Genomic DNA, 18,317 nt, shown 5'->3' on the forward strand with positions numbered 1-18,317 from the left:
CAGGAGTGAATTGCCAATACTGGAGAGGATGAGCAAGTGTCTCTCTGTGACCCTCTTTCCCACTGGAGAATCATGCAGTCCAGTCCTCAGGACCCTCCTGAGCCCTGGTGCTAACTTAGGGAGTGGCCAGGAGACTGTGAGAAGGAACTGCTCTGAAAAGTGTCCTACACACTCCCTCAGACCTGCACACCTATAGAAGGATGCCGTTCTCGATCCTAGCTCATAGCAAGCTGCACAGGTCCTGGGAGCTAGCAGTGGCAGCAGCTGCTGGCAGTAGAGAGACTCAGGCTGGGGCTTGGAGATTTGAAGCTTGAGTGGGGGAGAGGATCCTGCAGCCAGAACTGAAAAACAAGTGCAGCTGCTGGTGCTGGAACCTGCATCCCTTCACTCCCCACACACTGGGACTAGAGCAGGAGGAGAGTTGCCAGTGGGGAGCGGTATTGATCCAGGTAGTGACTCCCATGTCCCAGGGCAGCAGTGCAAACTGGAATCAAACTGCAGTGAATAAATATCCGGACTGACTGCCACAGTCAGGATGTGGGAGTGAGCCTCACCAGATCTGGGGTGTGAGAGAGAAGCAGGCCCCCCTCTCGCTTGCTAGGCTGTGGCACTGGGACGACCCAGTGCTGAAACCTCAGCACAGCAGTGGTTGCTCCTCACCTGGGGCCTTTCCAGGGGCCTGAGGACTGCCCTAAGGCCCCCTTCAGGGCTAGTGCTTGCACCTGCCATTGGGGGGCATAAATGTCGGCTTGTCTGGTCAAGCTCTGCTCAGCTTCACCCTCACTCGCACTAGACAAAACACAAGACCCAGGCCCCTGGGCATTCATAGCCCTAACCCACCATCTGGGACACTCAAGTACTTCTGCCAATTAACAGAAGTTGGGCATAAACCCTTCTGCTACCACTGAGCTGGCTCTTACCTGCAAGTGCTACCTACTAGACTGGAGGTCAACCTGTACAGCCCATTACAACATCTGCCAACACAACTGCACAGTGCTCAGGAATGAGAGAATCTTCTCACAAACTCTGCTACCACCATCACCCATGCCACCCTGGCTACTCAGGAGGTCATGAGCCTACTCACCCACTTTGTACACAACCACTACAACTGGCATTTGAGAGAGCCACCACACTAAGTCCATTTATAACAAAGGAAATCATACAGAGTCTTTGTCACCAAACACACCCAGAAGAAATGCCAAATGGCCCTGCCCAACATACATCATAGTCACATCTTCAAGGAAAAAGGTGTCCTCCAATGAAAGTAAATTTAAAAATGAGAAAGAAGCAACTGCTTCTGCAGATGCACAGAAATCAGTGTAAAGATACAGAAAGTATTAAAAATCAAGGTATTATGTCACCTTGAAAGAAACACAATAATTCTCTAGCAGTAGAACCCAACCCCACCAAAAATCCTCAAAATGCCATATAAAGAAGTGAAAATATTGATTTTAAAGAAGCTCAGTGAGATGAAAGAGAAATATGAAAATCAATACAAAGAAATCAGAAAATCAAATCAGAATATGAACAAGAAATTTGCCAAGGAGATAGATAACTTAGAAAAACCCTAACAGAGATTCTGAAAATGAAAAATTCATTAAAGGAATTATGAAATACTTTTGAAAGATTCAACAATAGCCTAGACCAAGAAGAAGAAAAGAATCTCTGAACTTGAAGACAGGTCTTTTGAATTAATCCAGTCAGAAAAAAAAATGAAAAAAAAAGAATAAAAAAAGAAGGAACAAGGCCTTTAAGACATATAGGACTACATAAAGCAATTGAACTTATAAATTATTGGTATTGCTGAGGGAAGAAAAATTAAAAAGTTTAGAAAAACTGTTTTCTAAAAAATTAACTCAAGATAGATTAAAGACTTAAGTGTAAGACCTGAAACTGTAAAAATACTGAAAGTAAACCTAGTGAAAACTTCTCTGGACTTTGGTCTAGGCAAAAAATTCATGACTAAGACCTCAAAAGCACAGGCAACAAAAATAAAAATAGACAAATGAGACTTAATTAAACTAAAAAGCTTCTATACAGCAAATGAAATAAACAAGTAATCAGACAATCTGCAGAATGGGAGGAAATATTTGCAAACTATGCATTCAACAGGGGACTAATATCCAGAATTTACAAGGAACTCAAACAACTCAACAATAACAACAAAAACAATTCCATTAAAATGTGGGCAAAAGACATGACTAGACATTTTTCAAAAGAAGACATATAAGTGGCCAAGCACAGGAAAAAAATACTCAACATCACTAGTCATCAAAGAAATGCAAATTAAAACCACAATGAGATATCATCTTAAACCAGTAAGAATGGCTATTATTAAAAAGACAAAAAATAGCAGATGTTAGTAAAGATGCAGACAAAAGGGAATGGTTATATACTGTTGCTGGGAATGTAAATTAGTAGAACCTCTCTGGAAAACAGTATGGAAATTTCTCAAAGAACTAAAAATAGAACTACTATTTGATCCAGCAATCCCGCTACTGGATATCTACCCAAAGGGAAAGAAATCATCATATCACAAAGATTCCTGCACTCATATGCTTATTGCAGCACTATTCACAATAGCAAAGATATGAAATCAGCCTAAGTGTTCATCAACAGATGATTGGATAAAGAAAATATGGTACATATACACAATGGAAAACTATTCAGTCATAAAAAGAATGAAATCAGCTGGGAATGATGACTCACACCTGTAATCCCACCACTTTGTGAAGCTGAGAGGGTCACTTGAGGCCAGGAGTTTGAGACCAGCCTGGGCAACATAGGGAGACCTCGTCTCTACAAAATAAAAAAAAATTAGCCAGATGTTGTGGTACACCTGTAATGCCAGCTACTCGGAAGGCTGAGGCAAAAGGATCACCTGAGTCCAGGAGTTTGAGGTTGCAGTGCACTATGATGATGCCACTGCTCTAGCCTCTAGCCCAGGCAACAGAACAAGACCCTGTCTCCAAAAAAAAGGAAAAAGAGAAAGAATGAAATCATGTCTTTTGCAGCAACATGGATAGAATTGGAGGCTGTTACCTTAAGTGAAACAACTCAGAAAGAGAAAGAGAAATACCACACGTTCTTTGCTTATAAGTGAGAGCCGAATAACATCTATTCGTGGACAGTGGAGACTTGGAAGGGTGAGGGGGTGAAAGGCAGGTGGGTGATGAGAAATTACTTAATGGGTATGATATACATTATTCAGGTGATGGGTACCCTAAAAGCCCAGACTTCACCACTACACAATATATCCATGTAATAAAATCACACTTGTACCCCACAAATTTATACCCAAAAAAAGCAGTGAATTTCAGCTGAAATCAAGGGAGTACCCTGACTCTATCTCTTATTGTTCTCCCACTGACATGTAAAGGAGACTTAAATTGTTGAAATGTGTTTGTACTTCAAATGATTGCTTAATTCTTGTTTTGCTACTTTTCTAATTTCAGATTCTTTTCACTATTACTTTTTGGCTGCTTCTGAGGCAGCACCTCACAGAGCAAAAAGCTCTTCGAGAAAAGGAAGCTCTTTTATCTGAAGTCAAAATTGGCAGTCAGGAAAATGAAGAAAAAGGTAAATTAGTGTGTACAGTGTGTGACTGGAGATTCTTATGCTTAGCAAAATTATAGAGAAAGAGCCTGAAAATACATCAGAAAGCCTCTATGCTTCAGACTTGCTGGAAGCCGAATATGAACTTGAAACAATAAATAACATTATTATAGTATGTGACTTTTAAAATACATGTGAGAGTTCACAAGGGGCTTTTAAAAATGTGCCATTTGATTCTTACGAAAGTGATTCCCAATGGAAGAAGAAAGAGAGACTCAGAGAAATTGAATGATTCCTCCAAGGTCATGCTTTTACTGAGTATTGGAACCAAGAAACTGATGCAAATCTTTTAAATTCAAATCTTCTACTTTCCTAAAAATAAAGTACCACAAAGTAAAAAGAAAAAAAAAAAGAAAATGATGTTGTTATCATCTCTATAGTTTTAGACCTTCTGTGTAAGTAAAATAAGAACTGGCTCCCTAGATATAACAATAAATGTGTTTAATGTTTATAGAATGGATTGGAGACTGTTAGTGAGGTTAAGTAGTACTGTCTTTAAAAAGGAGACTATAAGTGTCCACAGAAGCTGGGCTGATAACCTTAAGATTGAACTGGTAACCATAACAGATTTTTTTAAAATACAGTTTCTTATTTGGACTTGATCATTGAGTTATTTTTCAGCAGCAAAACTCTGTCTATAAGATTTAAGTCTTGCCTATATGAGTTTGGATGCATCTGTTCAACAAAATGATTAAATTAACCAGTTAATTTTGTCAGAGAATGGTAATTTGAGATCAACAATTGTTCTCACCCCTCACTTCATGTTCATTCCCCTCACTGTGGATCCACTGGTTGTTTGAATGAATTATTCAAAAGTATTCAAAAAATTATTTTGAAATAATTATTCAGATTATTCAAATACAATCCTTCATAACCCTGAAATAAGTCCTATGTATTAGCATCTTTGAAAGCAAGACAAAATAAGGTCTTACTTTCAATGCATAAAATTGTTTTACACTTAAATTACAATTACTCTTTAAACTTAATTTAAATTAAATTATATTTGGCTTTAACTCTTACACTTTTATTTAAAGGCAAGCTTTTTTGGTTAAGATTGGTAGCATTCATGACATTTAGTAAAGTGCTACTTGGATTGTCTGAAGCCATGAAAACAATTAGAATTTGAAATTGATATAATCATTTTGATTTGTGCTATCAGTGCCTATTTGTTTTTCTAGATCCTGCAGTGCTAAAGCTATCATTGGATATTGGAAATGAAAAAGATATTTTTGAAAGATCAGTATAAAGATATAACCAAATTTATATTCTCTTAAACTATATTTCAGGATGAATGGTGTCTTGTTTATTTGAACACTCTAAACTCATTCAAATCATGGAATAACTCATAAAATTCATGTTTCTATGTCCCACATATATCACACAATGTCAAGGGTGAATCTGGTCAGGTACCCAGCTCATTATAATGGCTCAATTTTCTCTTTTGAAGATGAGGAACTTCAAGACATCCAAGTGGAAGGAGAGCCCAGAGAGGAGGAAGAAGAGGAAGCCAAGGAAGAGAAGCAAGAGAGAAAGAAGGAAGAGAAGGAGGAAGAGGAAGAAGAAGATGACCAGGACATCATGAAAGTGCTGGGCAACTTGGTGGTGGCCATGTTCATCAAGTACTGGATCTACGTCTGTGGAGGCATGTTCTTCTTCGTCAGCTTTGAGGGTAAAATCGTCATGTACAAAATAATCTACATGGTGCTGTTCCTGTTCTGTGTGGCCTTGTATCAGGTAGGTAGACAATTGTCCCCTATTTGTTAATTCTCACATCTGTCACAGGAGCATATATGAGCCACCTTTGCAGAATTTCTAAATTAATAATCCCATGAACATAGCATGTAAAGTGATTGGTGAGATTCAAACATTATATCCTAAGAATCCTAAAATGGGAAATGACTGTTTTCAACTTGTTTACTATTTTAAAATTTTAGATTCTTTAAAAGTCAGAAAAAAGTTCATAAGTTTTTCAAAAATTCTTGATCAAAAAAAGAAATCAGTAAAATTAGATTATATTTTTGAATAGTAATTTAGAAGCAGTGGCTGGATAATCTAAAATAATAGAGGATTCTCACTCAGGCAACTTACATTTCAGGCTTTGGAACCAGAAGACTATATGTGTGTATGTATGTGTTCATGCATGTGTGTATGTATGTGTATATGCACATATATGTATACTGCATTGACTGCTTCAGTATTTCTTTAATTAAAATTATAAAAGATTATATAAAATGAGTTGACCTCGCCACAGATTCAGTTTTAACTAATGGTAGAAGGTAACTCAATGATAGAAATATGTGCAACCATAAAATATCCTTGCAAGTAGCTAACAAAACAAATAAAGCAACTATAATAAACAAGAGTATATTATATATGAAGATAAAAAAATCTCAACAGAAATCAATGAACTTTTTAGTACTCTTTAAAATTCAGTATAGATGTTCTCTAATGTGTATCCACAGCTTATAGTAAGGAGAGATGTCTTCTGTCTGTGATTGTTTCACATTTTCTTTCATACAATACTGCTTTGAATTTCAAAACTGATGTAGTTTTCTCTCAGTAATAATAACTACAGTGAGAGCAGCACCTATCCGACCATTCACTAGACCAGATATCATGCTAGGAACCTTGTAAATATTATCTATTTCATCCTGATGACAACTCTGCAAAGTAGGTACTTATGGAGAAGGAAACTGGAACTCAGTAAGGTCCAGCAACTTGCCCAAAGACACAGTCAGCAACCACCTCTGTGTCAGTGGAAAAGAAGCCAGACTCCATAAAATAATTTTACTTTATTTTGTTTTCTTCTTTGAAGATATTATGGGGGTACAAACATTTTGATTACAAGTAATGACTTTGCCTCACCCAAGCCAGGGCTAGAGGTGTGCCCTTCCCCCATATAATGCACATCGTATCCATTAGTTGTGAGTTTACCCACCCCTACTCCATCACTTGACCGACACCCAATGAATATTACTACCACGTGAGCACATTAGCGTTGATCAGTTACTTGCTCAAGATCCACACCCAAGAAGCCTTGAGCAAGTAGACTCACTGTGGTTGGGTTACAGTTTGGTTTTATACATTTCAGGGAGACCAGGGTTACAGGTAAAGTCATAAATCAATATGTGGAAGACATATATTGGTTTGGCCTGAAAAGGTGGGCCATCTCGAGGTGGGGGGGATGCTTATAGGTTATAGGTGGGTTTAAAGATTCTTTGATTTGTAATTGATTAAAGACATGAAGCTTTGTCTAAAGGCTTAGAATGTTTTAAGATAAGGAGCTGTTAATGAGAGACAAGCCATGAACATATATTTGTTGTTTAAACTGAGGACCTGCAGGTTTGTCTTGCATAGCCTTAGGCCTGTTAATGGGTTACAAAGGATGTCTCCAGGAAGGGAGTGGGCATGAAGAGGCATGTCTGACCTCCTTTCTCATGGCAGGTGATTTAGTTTTAGGATATCCCCTCGGCCAAGAGGGGGGCCATTCAATCAGCCGGTCGGGGGAGAGCCTTAAGATTTTATTATAGTTTACACCTGGAACTGGGATTCTAACCCTGATCCATTCAACTATATTCGAAACAAAATATAAAAATCTAAAAATAAATGGACTCTATTTTCAAACATTTGTATATGTAATCACTTGCTTTAATTAAATAAGCCAAATATTTTTGTGAGTTTTCCTAAAACTGGGTTTTTTTCTCATTTGTTTTTCAATGTCTGATCCACAGGTGCACTATGAATGGTGGAGGAGAATTCTAAAATATTTTTGGATGTCAGTGGTTATTTACACTATGCTGGTGCTCATCTTTATATATACATATCAGTTTGAAAACTTCCCGGGCTTGTGGCAAAATATGACTGGGCTGAAAAAGGAAAAGTAAGCTTGGTGTACGATGGGTTGTGAAAATGACAAGCAGGATAAAGACTGGAATGCATATTGTGCAAAACATCTTTAAGGAAGATTTTAGTAAAACATAATTCATCAATGTCTATAAGTTCCTTGAGAACAGAATTTATAACTTAGTCATCTTTGTGTTCCCTTTACCTAGTCCTAAGCTTGGAACATAGTAGTTACTCCAAAAATACTGACTGAAAAATTAATTTTCAAATCCATCTTAACGAAATGACATTGACATTTTCTAATGTCAGTTGCATGTGAAACACTCCTGCTTAGTACTTAGTTGTACTTTCTGCTTTCCAAATTGGAGCTGAATTCTCCAGTTCATAAGAGGTTCATGGACTCATAACATAAAGCAGCAAGCTTTCCTCATTTATGTTGCTGGTGCATAGATTCTAACTAGTGGTGAGTGCCATGGAGCAAGAAATTTCTGTAAGTGCTAGTGGACTTGTGATGATGAGATAATTTTTCCTGTGCACGTTATAGATAGCACTTTATCCTTTTCTAATTTGCTTCTATAAACTTCTGAAATTAGTTTAGAAATCCAACCAGCCTTGGGCATTGAGCTGAATATATTGAAGTGACTGGGAGAAGGGTCTAAAAGGAAAGAATCACCATGTAGCTAGACCAATGTAACTAACAGGGCTATTCAGCAAATGTTGATTGAATGCTTTCCATGTGCCTGACACTGTTTTGTGCCTGGAGATGTGACAGGAAATGAGACAGAAAGTCTAAGCCCTGTGGCGCTTATAGAGGAGACAAACAAGAAAACTACTTAATGTAAAATAAGTTAATTACAAAGTGTGACAGGTCTGTAAAGGAAACAATAGGCTGAAGTAGTGAATAATGAGGGAACTATCCAAAAATGGAGTGATCAGGACAGGCTTCACTGAGGAGGTATTGTTTAAACTCCCACTGAAGGATAAAAAGGACTTTGTATTAGGAAAAGTGTCTGAGTTGGAGACTGGGGTGTGGGAGACCATGCCAGCACATGCAAAGGCCCTGGGGCACGTCAGAGTTTGGCCCAGTGTACAGGAGAACGTGAAGGAAGCCTCCCCTGCTGGGAGCAAAGGAACAAGTGGACAAAGAAGAGGTGGGAGAGTTCAGGCAGGCACCTGGGACAGGCAGGACTTACAGATAGTATGGTTTGTATTTTATTCTTGGTAGAATTTTTCAATATTTAAAGATCCCTTGACTAGCTGAGAAAAAGTGATGTGTGGGGAGTAGAAATAAGACTAGCTAGTGAGCAAAAGCAGTGGTCCTGGGGGAAACGGTGGTGTCTTCAGCTAGAATAGTTGGTGTTAGAGATGGATAGCAGGAGTTGCCAGATTCAAGAGGTGCTTAAGAGGCTGTAGGAAATGTGGATGAATGAGACGTGAAGGGAAAGAGTCAAGGAGACGTGATTTCTCAGTTTTACACAGCGTAGACAGTTGTACCATTTATTGCTCTTGGGAAGACTAGAGTGAGGTGCGGTGGGCAGAGAACTGCTTTGCTAAGGAAAATAGTGAAATCAAGAATACTGCTTTGAAAACACTAAATATGAAATAACTGTGAAACAGCCAATTTCTTGTGCAGTTAGGGTTTGAGAGTCTACCGGAGGAGGCAGTGCTGTAGGTGCACATTTGCCTCCTTGGCATAAAGTTGGTGTATAAATCCACAGGACTAGGCAAGATCACCTAGGGAGAAAGTAGAAAGTACAGCTAGAAAAGAGACCAAAACTGAGTCCTGGGGATATTTCAGCCTCTAGCAGTCCAACAGAAAAGGAAGAGACTGTGGCAGAACAAGAAATCAAGAAAGTATGATGACGTCAAGACCTGGCTTGAGGTTGAATTAAGTAAAGCTAGAGAAGTAGTCATAGAATTTGGCAATGTCGAGGTTGTTATTGACTATCATAAAAGCAGGTTATTTGGCTTGGTGGGAACAAAAGCCAAATATTCCAATCAGGAGAGAGGAATGCAACAAATGATATAGCCCATGGGAGTGTAAGACTGTGCCATAGTTTATAATGAAGAGACTGTCTTCATTGCCTAAGAAAGGCCCTTGTTTTTAATTTTGTTTTGTTTTACAGGCTTGAGGATCTTGGCTTAAAGCAGTTTACTGTGGCTGAACTATTCACTCGCATATTCATCCCAACCTCCTTTCTGCTGGTGTGCATTTTACACCTGCACTATTTCCATGACCGGTTCCTTGAACTCACAGACCTCAAGTCGATTCCCAGCAAAGAAGACAACACCATCTACAGGTGAGGGAATAAAAGAAACACATACCCCAGGAAGGCAGCTTTGAAACCTTACCTAATTGGCTACCTTGCAAGAAGCCAATTAATCTAACGTGGAGTTTCAACCTTCAACTGTCCATAAGTATCAACTTGTGAGTGAAAACAAAAAGAGAAAAAATGTATAGTATTTGATGACATTCTCTGAAATAGTTGGTAGTGACTTATGACCGGTTAATGTAAAGTGACTTGATAGTCTTGTGAGTGGATTCAGAGTAGCTGTACAGACTAAAATATTTTAGAGTTGGTCATGTGTATTTCCACTTACAGAATCTGGCTAATTCAGAGGATGAGTTTTTTATTACCATGGCTACCACTACAGAAGTCCTATGAGAGAATATCAAAAGATGATGGGCAGAATTTTCCCTTCCATTTTGGAATGTAGAAACTTGGCTAAAAGGACAGAATCTGCAATCGACTAGTCACTAGAATAATATTTAAGAAGAGAATGGCTTCTTTTAGCAGCTTACAATAAATGTAAACTGTCTATAAGTAACAGATGGTATGACCTTTTCTCCCCACGTTTGTTCAAACCACAATGGGTTAGCACAAATTCTTCCAAGTGTTCCATCACAGGGAAATTACGAGCATTCTTCTAATGAATGTGAACAATGATTTTCCTCTCTGCCTCATAGTTAACCTGATTCAGTTCTTAGAAAAATACTTGTTAAGCAACTAAGGGAGCAAAGGTCTGTATTGAGATGAGTACAGAGACCACAGTTGAAAATTCTTCTTAATTCTTTGACTTCAAGGGAAAAAATAAGTACATCAAGAGAAGAAGAAGTAGGATTTCATCATACACATTTCATAAAATACTAAACTTCCAATTTCCTGCTGTAGTAGGAACTAGAATTATGAATAATTCCAAAACACATTTATTTCATGATAAAAAACATTTCATAACCTTTATTTATGACCAGGAGATTTGTTTTCTTTATTATGTTTTGTTTAACCTAAGATTACATTTAGTTTTCATTCTGATACTCTAGATGACTATCAGTATATCAATGACTCCCAGCCAACAGAATCCAAAGGTTTCAACCATTCATCATTTCTTATGCTATCTCGCCACCATAAATAACCAGGCTCAGCTAAAACCTCTCCCCGCATCGCCCCAGCAGGCAGGAGAGTGTGAGTAGAGGAAGTGGCTTATCCTCTCTATAAACTTACTCTTACTTTCTTCAGTGGTAATCAAGCATTAGGAAAAATAAATTAATTATTAGAAGTTTGGGAACCCCTAGGAGGTATTATTCATAGACAAACTTGCTGGTAAGGAAAATCATCCTCATTTTAAAAGTTTACAAAGACAACGCCTGCATAGAAAAGTGAGAGTTGTTATCAGAAGCAATGCTGTGTGAAATTAAAAAAAAAAAAGAAAAAACAGTGAGAGTTGTCAATAATTAGAAAAATGATTATTTTATAATTCTTTTGACACTGCTTATGATTCCTTTGAATAAAACTAGTATTTGATACTTAACTCTGACCATGTAACGTGCTTCATTTAACTATAACCCTCACCATTATTTTCAAAAGTCATATTTAATAATTAAGAAAAACCTTTTAGTTAACAGAGCAGACCTATATGTTTGTGAAAGAGATGCAATTACTGATAATTGCTAATGATACCTTTTTTAAAATTTTTTATTCTAAATGCCTTTTATTTTCTTCCGTATTCATTGTCTTCTCATTAAAAATTCTTCCAGTATGCAGGAGCATTTTTCTTGTCATTATTTGTGGTGTATCTGAGTCTTCTGTCATGCAATCCAATATAGGTCACAATTTATCCAGAAAAGTAGGAATTTTCAGAACCATAGTTTTGCAGAAGACAATTTGGCTCAGTGAAAATTTACCAGCCTAAATACTCACAGATTTTGGACCTAGTGTATGTGAAAACGGGATTTGTTCCACAGAGTTCCCTCTCAGTGCATTTAGCGGTGTTTAAGTACACAGATTCTGGGGAGGGACCACAACCCCATGTCAAGATGTGTGCTGTTTTCACAGCTGCTGCTTCACACCCTTGCCCTTAGCCCCACAAGAGAAGAAATATATAAATGACCTATAGCAATATGAGGCCACGAATTGCCTTCCTCACAGGCATGGATTAGCCTAAGCACTCCCCTAACAGTGACTTTTCCAAGAAAATTTAAAGGGTGAAGAGAGAATATGTAATATTGGCTCTCTGAAGAGTTTAGGCACGTGAGATTTCATTTTTAGTTCTATAAAAACAGTTTTCTAGAACCTTAGGGAATTTGAAGAACTCACTAAAATTTGGTGTTTTGGAATCTCACGCAAGAGTTTGATATAAAAGTCCCAAAATTTTAACTTTGAACATAAGACATATATCTCATCATTTTAGTGACTCTTTCGCATTGTCGTATTTTCCTTACTCATAATTTTCACCTTGTGTATTTTTTGTCCCTGGGGTCCTAATACAACAACTACATTAAAATCAAAATGATGAGGAAAAAGAAATCTTTTCAGAGTCAGGATTGACTGTCATGCTTTGCTTCTCTGCTCCCACTTCCTTAGGGGATGCTATATAAAATGTGGCCCATAGATTGGGAATAACCAGTTCACTGTGTTCATTAAACTAATTTATGCACTATTGTTTCTGTAAATATGCAACTGTTCTATTCCTGTTTTGTCCACTTTTCTGTGTGTATATGTGCATGCATACGTACTTGTAGTGTTAGGTGCATGTCACTTGTGCATGAAGCAGAATTTATTGTGTTTAGCCTTACAGAGTTTAAAAAGTTAGCATTAAGAAAAAGTTTTATAATATGTGTAAGAAGAAACTTATTATTTCTAAGTAGGCAATCTTGGGAATATCCTTTCACTTACATATTGATAATAATATATAATATTAGAACATAATTACAATATGTTTGTTATATAATATATAATTAATAATAATTTACAAGGAACCACTTAAATATCTATTACTTTTATATCACTTTCATTTGCACATGACTTGTTTTAGAAAGTATTGTTATGCATATAGAAATGAAATGACTTTTTTTATGGCAATTTTAGAAAACCTTAGAGAATAGCATGCTGAATATGGTTACTGAGTAGGATTCTTTTTTAAATTCTGAGGAAGGAGCAAAATTTAATCTTTTAAATTATATTTTCTTTGATAAAATGTACCTTGAAAAATTTAAGTATGACAAATTCCTAATAAAGTGTATGAGATGGGGAGTGACTTGTTATCTTCCTGTATTTTTCCTGAATATGTCTGCTTTCATGTTGCTACTGAATTTTGCTGTCTAGACTCTTTTTCAAGGCATGAAGCCAGTGGGTGATGATACACCTGATGATAGAAAGCTTGAGAGAGTCTCCTTCATTCACCTCTGTCTAACAATCTCCTCTTTCTCTCTCCGCCCTGTCTCCTCATTGCATCCTTGTGCTCCCATCTCTCACCTCGTAGTCATGCCAAAGTCAATGGCCGCGTGTATCTAATAATAAATAGGTGGGTACTTCAATGTTTTCTCTCTTGATTTGTTTAAAAACTATTTCTTGATGTATTAAACTCTTAACTGCTTTATAAATGAAAAAATGTGTCATCAGATTGTGGACGGTGGTCTTCAGGTATGCTCATGGATGTGTTTTGCAAACCGAACCATTTGGTGTTTTTACTGAATGGTGCTACAAGTGGATGTAGAGGTTGTCCAGGGTCTTCAGCTGGTGCTCAGCCTTTGGTCTTGGTTCAAACTTATGCCCCCTTCATTTTGTTATTTGGTAAAATTCATTCAAGGTTGCCTGAGAGCTCATCTCCCTCTTGAACGCATCGTTGAGAGCTCAGCTCAAGAACCACCTCCTCCATAAACCCTCCCAGAAATGCCAACGTCCCTGCTAAAAGTAATCTGCCCTTCCTCTGAATCCCTGTAGCATTGTATCTTTACCTCTGTCCTGACACTTGCCTTCCAGTCCTCTGTCCGCCTGCTTGTCTTATCTCCCTTGCTAGAGGCATAAAGCTCCCCAGGCCTTGACTCCTTCTACTTTCACCAAGATGCCACCATATCACCTACCCCAGGCCTTACCCATTAGTTGATGTTCAGTAAATATGTCTGAATGACGTGAAAGTAGTCACAACAATATGTGCTTTAAAAACCATTAGTTTCTTCAAGTATATCTCTACTTGAAGGATCAATATATTATTGAAGGATGTTTTACATCATCAGATTTCATATGTTTACATACCACAAAAGGCACCAAGATGGCACTGAGACATGGACCTACCTTAAGATGCATGTCATGCCACCTAGGTGGGGAGATAAAACATTCGTTATCCACACAAAATGAAAGGCAAACTTTGATAAGTGTTGTGTGAAGAAAAGTTATTCTCAAAGTGCCCAAAGAGAACAGAGATAAAAAATCTTTTGGGATCTAATTTAGTAAAACTATTCTTACTTTACTAAGTAGGTAATTTAAAATATTCACTCCTATAACTTCATATCATTACTAGTAATTTAGCTAATAATTTAGTAATTTAGCTAATAGAAAACATATATCTTGCATTAAATCTAATTAACAAAATAACTCTTCAAAAGATTTGTTGGTTTTCTATTTCATTCACTTTTCCCTTAGGTACACTCCTAAGGCAGACAACCAAATAGCAAATTCTAGGAGGCAGAACTTTTAGAAGGAAGTGTGAGAAAGATAGCAGGTAGATTGTGGAAGGAGGAGAAATGAGCAAGGACTGGATAATTTCTTGTGGGGGCCAGTTTTTGACAGCCTAAGTGAGGAACATCAGCTTCAGGTTTTTAGCTAATAGAGAAATAAGATATAGGCTCTAGGTAGAAATCTTAAGCAACTATTTAAATCTCATCCCTCCAAACATAAGGACCTACTCTCCTCCTCTCTGTATGTTTCTCCCAAAGCATTTAGCATTCTCTTTGTGAGGGGCTGGCAGAGACAGACAAGGGAGCAAGAGTTATTTTGATGGGATCCATCAGCAGCAGCTGGATTAAGTCTTGATCCCAATAGCTCCAGACACCTCATGAGAGGAAGCTTATACCTGTTACCCCAAATCACAAGACCAGCGAATTCACCCAGGAGTTCTTATAAGTATCAAGCTTCAAAGTCACCCAAAATAATTAACAACTTGAAACATTCCAACTTTACCACTATCTTCTTGCCAGTGAAATCTCTCATTTTTGTATGAATATTAACATGTTAAGAGAGGCCAGAGCTATGCCCCCGACAAAAAACATTATCAAACAAACCTCTCATTTTACAACATGTGCTTCTGAAATGTGGACTATAGAGCGTGTCAGATTTTTAATAGGGCCTGCTATTCATTAACATGATAGGATGAATCCTTTTGTAAAATAAATAAGCTTTCCTTCTCCCCTAATTTATTTCTGTATGCTCAATGTTTCATAAAAAATATAATGTGTTTACAAGTGTTAGTTCTGAACTAAAAGAGGGGGCATATCTATAATTCAACTTATGGGTTGATTAAAATTTAGACATTACGTTACCAGGTATAAGGTAGAGGAGTATATTGAGGATGGTGAGTAACTGTGATAAAATTTTAATAATGTCAGTAATTGTGGGGATGTTTCAACTGATTTAGTAGTAAACAGTATAAATTAGAATATTTTAACAAGAGCAGTTTTTTTTCTTTCCATGTATACAGAAACGGGAACCATTGTATCCAATCCTGCCCAGTAAATTTTTTAGAGGAGTTACTAACATGCATATTTAAGATGTGACATTAAATTCACAAACCAATTGCTTATGTGTGAATACAATCTTTTAAAAGTGCTTACAAGTTCTAGAAAATAATTTATTTTAAACAGTAAAAATATTCTACTTTAAATATTACTTATAAACACTACAAATTTGCAAAACATCTTTTTTCTAATATTCTAATGATAATAGGGTGAGTGCAGTTTACAATACCACATTTCCAAATTGGAATAGTTAAAAATAAATGGCATTTAGACTAAGGAGGTCTTATAATGGTAGAATTTCCATTTTCTTTAATGGAAACTAGCTTAATATGAAGCTTTTCAAAGTTAAGTCTAAGTAAGGAATTAAACCTCTTCAGTGCTCCATGTTACACAATTTGTTTCTTCTGTTTCAAATAAGAATGTCTCTCTAGTGTATAGAATTTCTTCACCCAACATTCAATGAGTCATGGTGTACTCCATGCACAATGCTACATGTTGTAAGGGAGATGAGTAGGCCAAGACTGCATTGCTTTCTTCAAGAGGAAAGTCCCCAGAACACACACTCAGAATAAAACAGTGTGGATACACATGGAGAAACACACATGTGGAGGCTGCACAGAGCTGTGGAAGCTAAAGAAAGAGCAGATGAATAGACAGACGTCATCTGCTTTGTTAGAACGTGAAGGAGAGAGCCATTGTACCTAAGAAATAGTCCATGAGAGCTCAGACCCTGAAGCATAATAAAAGCAAGGAAACAAAGTTATTGGTAAAGTTAAACAAACTGCAAAGAGAAGAAAATGAGCTCCCAGTGGAGAAAGTCGTACAAAACCGGTGCGATGTCAGGCACTGGGGGAGGGGCCTTCTCTGAGAACCAGTTCATCCATCACCACATCTATACTAAAAATCCTTCATACGGTCATTAGATAATTCGCATGTGGTGACCAATAAACAATTACAAGTATTGTACGTTCCTTAGCCTGAAGTTTCAGGGACTGTTTTTACTCATGTGTGTTTCTAAATTTAGTTTTTTGGAAAATCAAGATCCTTTTTCTTTGCTAGGGGAACTGAATGAAAGTGCACAGGCTCTCCCGGAGAGTCCATGCAACTGTTTGTTCTAGCAACTGCAGGTGGTTCTGCCTCTGAAGTCTGCTTTTGTGCAGATCCACCTCTTCAGCTCTCCCCTCCTCCCCCTTAGTGAATGCTATGGTCAGAGGTTATGCACAGAAAGCAGAACATTGAGTATTGGGAGACAGATTCCCAAGAAAGAAATGTTTGCTCTTTCTCCTCTGAATGGCCCTTTTAAAATAGACAAGTTCTTTTAAAGAATTTGCTGATCACTTTCCCTATTGTCCATTTTGTGTGGCCCCTTGCAAAAGCACGTTTTTAATTCTGTCTTTTCATTTGGATGAATTTATGATACAGGTTATCAAATCCTAGTATATGAAAATCTATCATTAGAGGATGGTTTCTTACTTTAAAATTTTTCCTGTGTAAATAAGCACTGTATTAATTACATAACAGAAACTGCCTTAATTTTTACAACATCCTGTGAAGTAGGCACTGTGGTTGCAGCAAACTCAGTCTTAACAGGCAGGTCAGGTCGTTTTGCCATGTCAGCCAGCTGGGAAATGCCTGGTTGGATCTTGAACCCAAGTCTTTCTAATTCCAAAACCTATGCTTTTAACATTCTTCTCTATCACCTCTTAAAAAGGCTATGATAGAAATGAAAAAAAAAAAAAATAAAGGAAGGACTCACACAGATGTCTTTTTAAAACAGGACGCTTCATTCATGCATTTAAAATATTTTCATCTGTACATGTTTTATGCACACAGATTTCCATAATACCAGGTACAACCCACTGAAATTTCTCAGGTAGTTAACACGCTCCTAGACCAGTAAATGACAGCCTGATACATGTTTTCCCTGTTTTCTTTTTTTCTTTTCTTTTTTTTTTTTTTTTTTTTTTTTTTTGTCATCCATTACAAGCTCATGAGGTTAGACTGCTCCAGAGGGCATCTGGGAGTTACCTGCCCTGATTCCTTATAAGGATCAGGTCAGAGGGAAATGAGCAGCAGAGTGTCCCTTCCCTTCTATCCTCAGCTCCATCTGGTACCATTACCAGTTTCTAGAAGTAGGTCTTCTGGACCTTCCTCCCAAAGACTCACTCCAGTGTCTTCCTTTGACTCCTTCATTTAACAATCTCTTCTCGATATGCCTTGCCTGGGGCATAGCAGTTTGGGAGCATCTTGCTCTAGGATGTTTTGCTATGTAGCCACAGAAGCAGCTGCAGAAACATCCTCCTCTCTTTGAGCTTCTCTCCATAAATAGCAGTCAAATTATTGGGAAGTTGTTTCCTTGTCAGTGTGAAGTCTCAGCAGTGTTGATGTAGACATTTGAAATGCACTCTGAGATATCACCTGACCGCTTCCACATTTAGTAACATTTAATATGTAGAGTCCTAACAAAGCAGGAAGAGCAAATATGTACCCTGAGATTTGATGTGTGGCACTGGGGTAGAGGATACAGGTATTGCAATTTCAAGAGTGGTTGGCTTTCCTGAAGTCAGGAGGGTGAATTTACTAGCTTAGGAAAATGAGGAAGTCATAGGTCAGCATAATACCTCCCACCAATGTTGAACTATCCTCAGATGCTCTTTCTTCATTAAATTAATGATTTGTTTCTGGCATGCTATCATTTACCTGCTGGACACCCTGTTAAATGGAATTGCTTTTGAGCAATAACCTCTCCAAAAGTCTAAGGACAATGTAGATTCATTACAATAGTTACCCAAAATGATAGGCGTGTTTTCAAGTATAAAATCAACAAGTTGAAAGTAAGATCACATTT

The 18,317-nt window shown here is 37.5% G+C and overlaps 1 protein-coding gene across 2 annotated transcripts in view; it reads left to right on the forward strand.

The window, feature by feature from the left end:
- Positions 1-18,317, forward strand: part of PIEZO2 (piezo type mechanosensitive ion channel component 2) — a 441,466-nt gene that overhangs the window by 324,406 nt on the left and 98,743 nt on the right. The window contains exons 14-18 of one of the 2 annotated variants that reach the window (XM_045527221.1): positions 3,456-3,579; positions 5,063-5,349; positions 7,347-7,495; positions 9,585-9,758; positions 13,219-13,260. In XM_045527221.1, the coding sequence (XP_045383177.1) occupies positions 3,456-3,579; positions 5,063-5,349; positions 7,347-7,495; positions 9,585-9,758; positions 13,219-13,260 (776 nt within the window). The remainder of the gene's footprint in view (positions 1-3,455; positions 3,580-5,062; positions 5,350-7,346; positions 7,496-9,584; positions 9,759-13,218; positions 13,261-18,317) is intronic. The other variant, XM_045527222.1, reaches the window with a different exon arrangement.

The sequence above is a fragment of the Lemur catta genome, chromosome 16, assembly GCF_020740605.2.
Source record: "Lemur catta isolate mLemCat1 chromosome 16, mLemCat1.pri, whole genome shotgun sequence".
Classification (NCBI taxonomy): domain Eukaryota; kingdom Metazoa; phylum Chordata; class Mammalia; order Primates; family Lemuridae; genus Lemur; species Lemur catta.